Source organism: Danio rerio, chromosome 20, assembly GCF_052040795.2.
Source record: "Danio rerio strain M-AB ecotype USA chromosome 20, GRCz13ab, whole genome shotgun sequence".
In the NCBI taxonomy this organism is placed as follows: domain Eukaryota; kingdom Metazoa; phylum Chordata; class Actinopteri; order Cypriniformes; family Danionidae; genus Danio; species Danio rerio.
This window is the reverse complement of record NC_141040.1, coordinates 50,673,197-50,687,163: the sequence shown is the minus strand read 5'-3', so window position 1 is coordinate 50,687,163 and position 13,967 is coordinate 50,673,197. Positions and strand designations below refer to the sequence as shown.

Sequence of the window (13,967 nt, the reverse complement as noted above, 5' to 3'; positions counted from 1 at the left end):
AACACGATATAGTACCATTTCTGTAAATTCAGTTGATAGTTTGTTTAGGACCAATTTTTTTTTTTTACATTTTAAAGTATATACTTAGAAATGTACTCATCTATATGTGATCATATTCCTCACTTTATTTAGGACTTCAGGGCGATTGTTGTAATATAAAATAAATATTAATACAATATTAAACACTTCAAAAACTAATAATTACAGGTCCAATATAAAAGAATATCACTAAATAAAATGTAAAAACTACTTTTTAGATTGCAACTTTCTCATGTTTCTTTCAGCATCCCCGTAATGGCATGTAATATAATGTGTTCATGTAAATTATAAAAAAGCATAATATGAAATTATATACCATATAATTATACAAAATATATATTTTATTTTATCATATCTCGCAGATCGTACTCAGTTTGTTCAAATTAAAGATTTTAAGTCAAGATCGCAGATTGTCACTACAGGTGTCCCACAGGGTTCTGTACTGGGTCCACTCCTGTTTATCATATATCTACTGCCTCTTGGTCACATTTTCAGAAAATACAACATACAATTTCACTGTTATGCTGACGACACTCAACTCTACCTGTCCACCAAGCCCTCCTGTTCTTTTCCTCCTCCTGCTTTGAGCAGATGTTTAGCTGAAATAAAAATCTGGCTTTCAGATAACTTTTTAAAATTAAACAGCGACAAAACTGAAGCCCTTCTCATCGGCACTAAACGTGTTTTGGATAAAGCTGATAATTCCACTATAGACATTGATAACAGCACAATTTTTCGCTCCGTGCAGGTAAAGAGTTTGGGTGTCATCTTGGATAGCACACTCTCATTTGAAGGTCACATTAATAATATTACACATACTGCATATTTCCACCTGCGTAATATCACTCGTCTCCGCCCTTCTCTCACAACTAATAACACAGCCATTCTTATCCACGCATTAGTTACTTCACGTCTAGACTACTGTAATGCACTTCTTTCTGGACTTCCTTCCAAACTTCTCCATAAACTCCAACTGGTTCAGAACCATGCAGCTCGTGTCATCTCTAGGACCCCATCTCACGAGCACGTCACACCACTCCTCTATCAGCTTCATTGGCTTCCAGTAAAATATCGAATTGATTTTAAAATATTACTTGTAACTTTCAAGGCACTTCATAATCTCGCTCCTCAATATCTCACTGAACTTCTCCATTTATACACCCCTTCTTGTACCCTTAGATCAGCCAACAACTTCACCTTGGTACCACCTCGCACTCGATTGAGCACAATGGGAGACAGATCTTTCAGCTCTTGCTCCTCGGCTATGGAACTCACTTCCACTAGATCTAAGGAGCAGTGATAGTCTTTACACCTTTAAATCACGTCTAAAGACCCATCTTTTTAAGCAGGCTATTACTTAACAATTTTTTTATCATGTTTTTATCATGTTCTCTTATATTCGCTATTGTGTTTTAACTTGTTTGGTCAATGATTGTTTTTAGTAATGTTTAATTTGTTTAGCATGTCTGCTGATGCTTATTGTAAGGCGACCTTGGGTGTCTTGAAAGGCGCCATTTACAAATGAAATGAATTATTATTATTATTATTTTGTCCATATGATATATTATTATATTGCACTGCCCTAATCCGCTTGTTAAGTCTGTAATACTGGTTCTGGGTCTGCGCTACTCATTTGAAATTAGAAAATATTCGATCATGGCCACCTTTTAGTATCACCTATCACACATTAAAGCAAATTTTTATATAAACTTGCTGCATTAAAGACACCAATATTTTAACAATTTATAAAAAATGAATCACTTGTTGGCCATTGGATTGTAGGCATGGATATATACTGCGATCGTGATTTTCGAAAGTAATACATCGCTTTGTAAACGTTTATTATTACTATATGTTGAGTCTCCTCATACAGTTTGATATAGTGCTTGGACCCGGAAGCCGCTTCACGTGACGTCACGCTTAACAAGCAGATTCACACACATTATAAACATGCGTTTGCAGTACCTGCTCTGTGTTTTGGTCCATTTCAGAGCACTCCTGGGCGGCACGGCTACAGCTGGATGATAGAAAGTGCAGTCCGCTCGCTTACACTGCGTCGCGAATCTACACGGCTGCATTAAACAACATCAAATCACATGACATTATATTCAGTGAAAAATAAAGCATTTGGAATAACAATGCACTGAGCTCAGCAAGATCAGCAGTGCAAAAGAGTGTGATGATCTAGGATGAACTTAAGTTGTCTTTACAAAAATGTTGAATGCTGTAAACATTCATGTCTCTCACTAAAGACTGTAAATAAACTTGAATACTACATGATTTGAATTGTTTATCTAATATTTAAAAGGGATGGTTAAGAGATTAAAAATTGTTTCCCTTCTGGAGAAAGTCTGATTTTCATATTTATAAACAAACAAACAAACAAACAAACAGCTAGAGTCTACAAAATATGGCTGCACGATATTGGAAAAACCTGACATTGAGATACTTTATTGTGCTGCGATCTATATTGCGATATGAATATAATTTCATCAGATGATTCGAATAACTATTTGTAAAGGTTTTTATTCATTTAGGCCGACTGCGATATCAAGTCTTTTTTTTATGCAGTGCGTCTGCATAAAATATAATAAATTGCAAGCAAATATAAATATGACAGCAAAAATAAAAGCTAAATAAACAGTGCTTTAAGGTTTTTTGGAGAGCCTAATTGTATTTAACAATCAAATGTAAAATAACCTGGTCATGATTGCATTAATAATTAAAAAAATAATAAAAATCTTTATCTTTTAATCTTGAATAAGCAATCTAATCCTGCGATGTGACTATTGCAGAGACACACATTGCAATATTGATGCTCAAATTATATATTGTCCAACTTTACTACAAAACAAACTTAATTAACCTAATTAAGTCTTTAAACTGGAGCAGTGCTATCTCACTGGTCAGAACTGTCGCCTTACAGCAAGAAGGGCGCTGGTTCGACCTATGGCTGGATCAGGTGGCGTTTCTGTATGGAGTTTGCATGTTTTCCCCACGTTGGCGTGAGTTTCCTACAAGTGCTCTGTTTTTCCGTCACAGTTCAAAGACTTGTGCTACAGGTGAATTGAACAAAACTAAATTGACTGCAGTGTATAAGTGTGTTTCCCAGTACAGGGTTGCAGCTGGAAGGGCAGCCACTGTGTAATCCATAAACTGGATAAGTTGGTGGTTCATTCCACTGTGGCGACCCCTGATAAATAAAGGGACTAAGCTGAAGAAAAATGAATGAATGAAGTCTTTAAACTGCACTTTAAGCTGAAAACTACATCTTACAAAATTACTAGTAAAATATGTACTGTCATTAATAAAGTTAGCGTATTAAATCTTGTCTCAATTAAACATCACTTGGGAAATATTTCTAACAGCATTGCCTTCAACTGTATATATAATCATAAATACAGTACTACTGTATAAATAATGACATTTTTAAATATCATAACACAGGGGTTTGAAGTTAGTAATGCATAACGGTTTCCAAAAACATTCCAACTACACAATAATTTTCAACTTGGTTAATAATAATAATATTAATTTCAATGAGTTTCTTAACCACTGGTTAGCAAATTTCTGAAAAGTAATGTGACATTGCAGACTATAGTAATGATGCTGCAAGTTCAGATATTTATCACAGAAATAAATTAATATAAATCAAACTTACTTTAGGGTGGTAGAAAGGACAGTCCACCTTTTTACATTCAGGGAAAAAACGGCACACGGTGCTGGTCAGAGCCGGAGCTGTGGGATCAGAGGTCACAATGTCAATAAGCGGGTGCAAAGAGCCGTTTTTAACATATTCACATGCAATTTCTAATTTTCATCTTCATCTTACACACCTGCTCTTGTCGGGTTACTGTTGAGTCTTCGGCTGACGTGTGTGAATGGACAGTCTGCTTTGGTGCACTTAGCGTCAAACTTACAGTTGGGATGAATAAACAGACACTTGTCTGCAAACTTACAGTTGGGAAAAACTCTGCAACAAAGTCAAAACAATGTAGTTATTGGGGCCGCAATGTTGTTGTTGAGTATTGCGATAATAATATATTTATCAATTCAACATGTTTTATTAGCTGTGTTTTTAAAACACTAATATATTTAATGATATTAAAATAAACAGGTAAAAGATATTTTTCAGATCTAACTCGGACTTAAAAAACTGTATCAATTTGGAAAAATTCTTTATAAAATAGTCTTTAAATCACTATGAATGAGTGAAAACCTCAGCCGATATTCTGACTCTGATTGGCTGTTGTTATTTCCCACCATATGTATTCATTTACAGCTCTGGGTTCACCTTCAGCCAATAGCAGAGCAGCAATTACTGGAGAGGCGGGACTAAAGATAGCAAGCTCCCCTTTGATTGGTCAAATTTAGATAAACAACCAATGTATAAAATGTATTTAATTTTATCACACATCTGCGATACATGAATTGCATGTACTATTATTGCGATAATGATAATTTGCGACATTGTGCAGTCCTGATATTTATATACATTTCCACAGAGCACAACTAAGCATAATTTAGGGTTGTCAAAAGTATCCACTTTGGTACAAATCGGTACTGAAATATTAAAAATGTCCATTTCTTATTACCATTTGAGGGTGTTCTTAAACACTGCTGATTAGCCATTGTGTTCATGTGCTCAACAGATATGACTGTGATTGGCTGTGAAGGTCATCAGTTTACCACTATTCACCACTGTTCAAAAAAAGAGCAAGCACACGGACACTGGAGCAATTCAAAACTGCTTCACTCAGCCGATCCATTAGCAAATTGTTCATGAGTCAGCTCATAGACAAATCTACATGGCTTTGAATTGACAAACGTTAGCTGGGAATGGACATTTTCTACATTTCTGTACCAGTTGAACTGTACAAGTTTTTTTTTGACAAGTTTTGTTTGTTATTGTCAGAGTAACCAAAGCACAATCTACAATCTTTACACTTTCTTCTAAAAAGTGGGCATTGAACAGCAGCTCATTTGCATTTAAAGAGACACACATGAAAGCATTATGTATTTGATTCCATCCATAAAGAAGCTTTTAGAATGATATATTAAAATGATCTGCAGGTTATTTTTGAGTTAAAACTTCACAGAAGTATTTTAGGAAAACCCAAAACTTGACACACATTGTAAAAATGTCACCTGTTTTCCATGAATGTGTTACATTTTAACTTATTGCAAGATTTAGTTATGGTATGAAGTGAAAACTAAGACCCTCCAATTACATTAAGTGAGCCAAACTGAGCAATAATATTAATATCAGAAACTGCAGCACATTTAATATGGCCAAAAAATAAGATTAAAATCTGATATCTCTGATGTGAATCAGCGAGATGTTTATAGTGTAAGTGCTGTTTATGGTTTGTTCTCACTTGCACTGTGTGTTTGGATGATGGTATAAACACTCGTCTCCGCTCTTGCACGTGGGCCAAAACTTGCAGCGTTCTGGAAGTTTCTGTCGTTTAGCTTGAACTGCCTCGACATCCATCTCCTCCACCTCATCATCTGCAGGATGAAGACAGGGAATAAGGCACAAATTATAAATCAGCAAAGCTTCTTGATTATCAAGCCAGAATGAGAGCATAGTTCCTAACAATATTGAACATAGCAAAACCACTTGTCTTAAAGTCAATTCCTGGAGGGCCGCAGCTCTGCAGTTTTGCTTCAACCCTAATCAAACACAGCTGATCCAACTTATCAAGCTGTTCAAGTTCACTAGAGACTATTAAGCAGGTGCAAGTTGGAGATGGTTGGAGCTAAACTATGCAAAGCTGTGGCCCTCCAGTAATTGAGTTTGAGACCACTGAGCTAAACTGTTAACAATACATCTGGTTACAAGATGTAACTACAGGGAAATTATCAAAACTCTTTCATCATTCATGAGTGAGATGATAATGGTCTAATCTGATTCCATGATTTATGCTAAGCTAAGCTAAAAGTGTTCTCGCTAGACCCGGAAATCGGCTGAATGGATTCAAACACTGGTAAAACTCAACTGTTTAGCTCTAGAGGAGTTGTAAAAAAAAAAAAAAAAAAAGGAGTGTTTCCATAAACTAAAGTGTTATCCCAACAGTTTATCTTTTTTTTTTTGTCCTTCCTTATAAAAGGGTTTTGACAGTTCATAAAGCATTATAGAAATAAAAGTGACTTGACTTATATATATATATATATATATATATATATATATATATATATATATATATATATATATATATATATATATATATATATAATCAGTGTTTGGTGTAATTAGTCACAAAGTAACTTGTTACTATAATTAGATTACTTTTCCACAGAAGATTTTTTTTTGATTTTCAGTTAATTACAGTTGCTCATAATGTACTTGTTTAAATACTGCTCATAAATTCAACAGCTCTGGATCAATCAACAATAGAAAGCAGAGTAATTAATTGATCCAGTAGATTGAACATGCTTGAGAAACAATGAACATAGTCAGAAATTCATGTCAATATATGGTATGTATAAAATATTGTGTCATTGCTTTGAAATGATTTGTCTTTGATGCATTCATTCATTTTCCATTGACTTACTCCCCTATTTATGAGGGGTTGCCACAGCGGAATGAACTGCCAACTATTTCAGCTTGTTTTTTACACAGCGGATGCCCTTCCAGCCACACACCCAGTACTGGGAAACACCCACATTCACACACTCATACACTGGGCCAATTTTGGTTTACCCAATTTACCTATAGCGCAGGTCTTTGAACTGTGGGGGAAACCGGAGAAAACCCATTTCAATTCCAGGAGAACATGCAATCTCCACACAGAAATGCCAACTTGCTCAGCCGGGACTCAAACCAGCAATCTTTTTGCTGTGAGGCCACAGTGCTAACCACTGAGCTACCATGTCGTCAGTTTTGATACATATTGAATTCCTAACATGTTACATTTTTTTAATAAAGCTTAAAGGTTTGACTCAGATTTAAATAATTAAAAGAGGGTTACATGTAGTGCATTTATGTGCTGACATTTAAGTTGTGTTGAGGAGTGATGGGAATAACGGCTATAAATAAACGATGGTACTAACATCAATACTTTTTTCAGTATCGAATAAATCAAACGAATTACTATTTCCCCCCGTTACAACAACGTTGCCATTACTGGCAATAAAATGTGCGTTACTAATTGAACTGAACACTGAATCGGTTTTCATGCGGGCAGCGTCTCTCTCAGTCATAGCCCTCTTTTTTTCTGGGGCGTGTGTGTTCGGGGCGGGACACATAACCAACCAGTGATGATGATTAGTGTGTCAGTACAGTTCCAACATTTGCCAGTCAGAGGCAGAGTAGGGCGGGTGTTCACACACAAGCACACACGCGCAGTCAGTGGCACACACCAACGACCAAGAGAACGATGGCAAATCCAACAAGTTCAAAGGTAGCATTTGCAAACTGGAAATATAAGCACTACTGTTCCCTATTGTATAATATTTATAATGATAAGTTGAATTTGATGGTTGTCTCTCACATGGTCCCACAACATTAAAATAGTGTAGATTAGTGTACAATGTTTTATATTTATTTTAGTTATTAGACAATTTTTTTAATGTAACACAATAGATACTTTCCCTGGTAATTAGTTACTTTTACAAGTATATATCTTAGTTACTACTTGTGAGAAGTAACTAGTAACTAGACCTAATTACTCTTTTAAAGGAATGGGCCCAACACTGATGTTAGGTAAATAGATTTAACAAATAAGTAATTTTCAAAAGCGGTAATTAAAAATGTAATTTAAATACAAATTTAATGATGTCATTAGTAATTAATAACTTTTCTGAAGTAACTTAACACTGTACATAATACACTCTTCCTATAAATTTTCCACAAAAAGTAAGTGATATACACTTTGATTAAGGTACAACAAATATGAGCCCTAAAATCTTACCGCAAGCATTTCTAAAGTCAGCGCCAAGTCTGAGGTGGATAGCAGGTTTGGATGTGGTGGTGGTGGTGTTGTTGTTGTTATTGTTTTCTGGGAGGTCAGCGGTGGTGTTGAGCTCGTCCTCAGTCTCCATCTCCTGATCTGTGCGGTTTGCTAAGGGACTGGGAACTCCATCTAATGTCACAATGAACTTTGGGCTTGATCCTCCGACTGCCTCTGCTCTCTCTCTGCAGTGGGAGAAAATGAGATACGAGTGTGTACAATGGCTTTTTTCTAAAGGATATTACCATTTTATTCATCAATGAACCCTGGAAAAATTATACAAGCAGCACGACATTCAACCTTCATTACAATATACACATTAAATAACATTTTATTTTAACGTTGGGAGATGCTAATGGTCTAACCTGATTCAATGATTTATGCTAAGCTAAGCTAAAAATGTTTTCGCTAGACCCGGAGATCGGCTGAATGGATAAAAAATATAATATGGTATATTAACTATATTACTATAAATAGTTATAATATGTAGAGAACTATATTCTATTTTTCTAAAAAGGCGTTTCTGTAAACTAAAGTTTTGACATTGTATAAAGCACTTTAGAAATAAAAGTCAATTGACTTATACATAATACACTGTATTTCATACAATTTTTGTGCTGGGCAAAGATCTGTATAATACACTGTTTTTGGTTGTAATATGTCAGTCATACCTGGCCTGCACCATTCGAGACGTTGTGGGTGCGTTCTCGTTTTGATTGACAGCACTGAGCCTGCTCCTGATTGGTGGAGGCTGTTCAACTTCTGGCTGCCTCATGATGAATGAACGTGTGTCCAGAGCCTTGAGTCTCGCTGCCTCTAAAACCTGCAGCTCTGAATCAAACCCACCACAAACTTGAGTATGCACAATTAAACATACGAAAACTTTTTTTGCAGAAACATGCAGTTTTTCAAGGTTATCTAAATAACAGAAAATAAAAGAAACAGCATTTCTTTTATGAAATTCATATACCTTTTATGCCCCTTTATGCAAGATTAAATAAAATAATTCTCTGATCTCCCCTAGAGTGTGTATGTGAAGTTTCAGCTCAAAATACCACACAAATAATATTTTATAACTCTCTGAAACTGACCCTATGAGGCTTTGATCCAATCTCTGACATTTTGATGATTGTTGCTTTAAATTCAAATTAGATGTGCTCTTTTTAAAAGAGGGCAGAGTTACACATGCTTGTGTGTCAGCATAGTGGCAGATTCAAAACAGGGTTAACTTTATCTCTGTGCAAAACTGAAAATCCCAAAATAAATGTCTCAGAAGAAGACAGTCTATGGAGAGACTCCAGGGTTCATTCGTGCATCATAAAACAACATATTTATAATCCTCTTAGTCACTGACATTATCTTCAGCAGGTGAAAACTCTTAAAGGGCCATGAAACCCCCTCGTTTCAGCAGGGTGTTTTCACACCTCTACTTTGGAAAAAGTCAGAAAAGTGGGGGTGTCCAGCTCTGTTTAGGGGGAGTGTCGGAGGAACTAAAGTGGGATGGTGTGGGAGTGTCTATTTGGGCGCGCTGACTTTCAGAGTCAAAATTCACACACACAGTAAAAAGTGATGGTGTTTAACCTACATGGACATCTGTAGTCGAATTATTTGCCAAATTATTAAATGGTGGACTTTAACTGCAGTTTGGCTCTTTCATTCAGGGAATTCATTCATGCCCCTCGCGACAAACAAGATATTTGATTTGAGGATCTGCTCTAAGCGTGTATTTTTCATGCAATGTTTGATACCGAACGGCGAATAAGAGAAAAAAAAAAACTCTGCATTTCCCGGAAACTTAGATGCACACGGCAGGTAGCGTCAGAAAGCCGCGTGTGTTATTCCGGTCACAAAATGCGGTGCTATGTTTGCACTCAGTGCAATAGTTAACTTAATTCGATACGAACAAACTGAATAAACAAAGAGCACTGGTCGCTTACTTACCAAATCTGTAGAGACAGGACAATCACCAGCAACTAGAGCCGCGTCTTTATGAAGAGGAGACTAACGTTACAAGCGAATCCGGATTTCAGCGTTTGCAGATGAGAACAGCTCTCAGGGAAACAATGTTCCTACTTAGACACAAGTTATTGTTGTCGCGCGTCGCGTACACTGTTAATCCACTCGTGACTCTGAGCTTTCACAGAGAAAAAATGAAAACGAAACTTAACTGCAGCAAACTATAAAAGCAACACTTCACGCTTGTTTTGCCAACACAACGTGGCGTCTCTGTGGTGTAAAGACGGTGACACTAATGAATATTAATGAAGTTGCACAATAGAGCGCGCTGATTGGTTTGAACCAAGCCTTACTCATGCATTAATGCATCACACTGTAAGACGTAATAAGACTCACTCTGGCACAGACGCCCAGTCTGCACGCTGGAATACAACGCTATTATGTCATGACCGTGACGCAGCTTCAAAAATTCGTTTCAAACAGGAAGTACGAATTTGCTTGAAATAACGCAAAAACAACCAATTTACACTTTTTAGTGAAATATAGGTGTCCTAATAGTGTTTTTAGCAGTGTGGGACACATATACGACTGTCAACTGCTCAAAAAATGTGTTTTGGTGTTTCGTGACCCTTTAAGGGTGGACAGCTGCTTCTCACTCAGAGCTGTTTATGCTAACGAGGGGAAATTTTCAGTACTGGGCAGGGCTTTCCTGCTCTGATGACACGTATAAAAAAGGTTAAAATGTCAATCAAAGTGTTTCTGCAGACTGTTTTAATAAAGTGTGATTAAAAAAAAACATAATTAATGTTTACCATAAGAAGCTAGTTATATTCACAGATTGTTGCCACATAACTGTGTTTAAACTCATATAAAAGATAGTTTTGCATAATAGGTCCCCTTTAATGTCGCTTTTGACTTATGCAATGGTTGCATGATGAATAAAATACATATTACAATTGCACAAATAGCATCAAATGAAAAACAAAGAATCTTTGGCCACTCATGTTTAACAGGATTTCAAATAAACAGAATCAATCAAATCCATAAAAAAGCTAATCTTGAAATTCATTTACAGTGCATCTAAAAAAAAAAAACTATACTAGTGTTAGGTCAGGCCCTGTGTGGGACATGTTCGTTGTGGTTCCTTTTTGTAGTCTGCAGAGCCTGTATGATTGCTGATTTGTAGGTGGGTTATCTCACCTGAGACCCATTATGTGGTGCCAAATAAGAGTTCAACGTTTGACATGAGAAAAGATCTCGGTTAGCTGGACCTCTCTGCCAGACGTTTTTTGATTTGTTTTTGTTTGTTTTGGATCTAGAGCTCAGTTCACTGACATGCACATGCTTTTCACTACTGACTTCCATTTACACTGACTTTGATTGCTTTAAATACCTTTGTTGATTATGCTTTTTGTTGATAAATCTTTCTTTTTTTCAATTTACCTGTTCCGTATTGTCTCACTAATGTTTCAATTCTGAGCCGTTTGTAACAACTAGAGACAATACTAATCTTATTTTATTTGTATTGCATCTTTTATTTAATGCCATGTCAGCTTCATTGGCAATCTTCTTGACAAAAATTATTATATAAAACTATCTAAAATAATACAAATAAACACTATAAAATCTTTGAAACACAAGTTGAATGGCATAAGACTTTCTACAGTAATATAGAATAAAAAAATTCTGAAACTTTTTTTGGCAAAAGTTTACTAATTTTTTTAGTTAAGTTCTCCTATTTTATTCATATAAAGCGCAAAAAAGTGCTAAGTGCATGCAACAAAAGCAAAAGCTATTCAATAATGCAGGACTTTCCTCAGTGTTTAATTTAAATATATCCTAGGTTAGTTTCACCTAAAATAAGCAATCGACTGATTTCAGGCAGCCGCCATTTTTAAAAGCGAAGTCGAGGCTGCGGTGGGAAGAAACCTGGAAGTACCGTTGGAAGTTGCATAGGAACGTTGTGTATTTGGCTGTATATCTTATCAGCAAAGAGAAAGTGACACAAAATTTATAATTTCACCGCCTTTCAAGAGACCCAAAGGTCCGTTCTGAATGAATGGTGAAAATAAAAAGGGATTTCAGAGCTCATTTTCAGCTACGTTAAGGGAAATGGCACCAGTTAGCTAACGTTTTCTTTCCCAGACACACATTTTAGATGCCATTTATCAAACTCGAGTTAATGAACTGATTCTTTCACTATATTAGACTTGTCACAATACTGAATTAAAAGAAAAAAACATCAATTTCCCACAAACATTTTAGGCACTGTTGATGGCTTTCTTAAAACAGCGCTGATTTGCCATTGTTTTCACGAGCTCAACAGAAATGCTTCTGATGACCTTCTCGCCCAATCACTTCACCCACCGCTGTTTACCGAGCACAAACACAGACGAGCGATCTGCTTTATGCCCCAACTGACCTTTACGGCTCCTTTGCGCTCCAGTCTCCGTGTATCTGCGTTTGCACTGGGTGAAGAGCGATAAACTGAGTGCAAACACAGATACACGGAGACTGGAGTGCGCAGCAGCTGTGAAGATCAGTCGAGTCATCCGCACTCAGCGGCGCTTCAATGTAGGCCGGTTTTAAAACTTCAGTACCGGGACAACACTGTTACAGACAACACGAGGGTGTGCTACAGAAGACTGCATTGTTTTATCGCTCACCGAGTTACATAGGCTGAAGCAGGAAAGCGTCCCCACAGTGTTTAACTGGTGCCATGAGCTGAAGCCTAGCAGGACACTTGAGCAAATTACTCTTACAGAGATCGTGATGTTGTTTGATGCCTAATTTGCTTTTAATTGTTTAAATTAAACTTACTGAATGATATTACAGTGATGTTTACACCACTTCTGCATTTTGAAATCTCTGCAACAGCAGGAGGTTTGTAGTGCACAGCATGTTACTGCAATGTTTACAGTGTTGGTCCTATACTTCCGGGTTTCTTCCCACCGCAGCCTCGCTTTGGTTCTTTAAAATGGCGACCGCGTGACGAAAACGTATGTGAACAAAAGTTTTTACTAAATGCGTCTGAACAACTAGATCTACTTTTGCAGCTGTAATGCAGAAATGGATCATACCCTGTAGCTCAAATGGTAGAACATGATAATGTCAAGGTTGTGGGTTTAATTCCCAAGTAAAGCAAGAATTTATAGCACTTTAATGCAATATATGTCACTTTTAAGGCATGGGACGATAACCGTTTTCAAGGTATACCGCGGTTTGGAAAAGTCAAGGTTTTAAAACAGCCAAAATGTTCTGCTGTACCGTTCCTATGGTGTGTGCAATATGTTTTATTTACAATCTTTTGTTGTTGTTTTTAGGACAACAGTATTACTAGCAGAAAAGACATCCAAAGATTCCGTTTTAAAATTGTAAAGAAATCTGTGTTTTTGAAACAAATGAAGACAGCAGAAGTCAATGATCCATTTGAATTATTTAGCCTGAAATGTATTTGCTCCAAAATATTTTAAATGTTTCTCATAATAAAACATATTGTGTTCAACGGGGAAAAATTGATTTGTTTTAAAAAGAATATATTTTAGAGCAGTAATCACAATACCGTGATATCATGAAACCGTGATTTTTTTTTCAAGGTAATCATACCGTCAGAATCTTATACCGGCCAATGCCTTGTCACTTTGAATAGAAATGTATGTCAAAAGCAAAAAAATGTCAGTATATCTCACCATATTCATGCGGTTCTCGACTGTCCTCCTCTGGAACCTCCAACTGCAGACGTGAAGCTAAACCTCTGGATTGTGCTGTAAAGCAAACAAAATCAAATTTAGTTTATAATAATTATTTAATTAATAAAAATGTGAAATTTTGTATCTTACATATGTCACATTTATTATACCTAGATTGATATTAAAAATGAAGTACATCGCACTTTCTACCACAGCATATTCAGCTATCTCCCTCTATTTCTGCTTTCAAGTCTGCTTGAAAAAGACATTTTTAATAATCTTGTTAAAATTCTAAATGTGATAGTTTTGATTGCTCATTCTACCTTTT

At 36.2% G+C, this 13,967-nt stretch overlaps 2 protein-coding genes across 15 annotated transcripts in view; both read right to left on the bottom strand.

The window, feature by feature from the left end:
• flvcr2b (FLVCR choline and putative heme transporter 2b) overlaps positions 1–13,967 on the bottom strand; it is a 343,389-nt gene that overhangs the window by 146,600 nt on the left and 182,822 nt on the right. The window lies entirely within an intron of this gene.
• Positions 1–13,967, bottom strand: part of zc3h14 (zinc finger CCCH-type containing 14) — a 55,430-nt gene that overhangs the window by 1,916 nt on the left and 39,547 nt on the right. For 11 of the 14 annotated variants that reach the window (XM_087297427.1, XM_087297433.1, XM_087297430.1 and 8 more), the window contains 7 exon segments: positions 13,640–13,714; positions 8,666–8,825; positions 7,956–8,179; positions 5,418–5,550; positions 3,876–4,012; positions 3,701–3,777; positions 2,005–2,111 (listed from right to left, as the gene is read on the bottom strand). In XM_087297427.1, the coding sequence (XP_087153553.1) occupies positions 2,005–2,111; positions 3,701–3,777; positions 3,876–4,012; positions 5,418–5,550; positions 7,956–8,179; positions 8,666–8,825; positions 13,640–13,714 (913 nt within the window). 14 annotated transcript variants of the gene reach the window in all.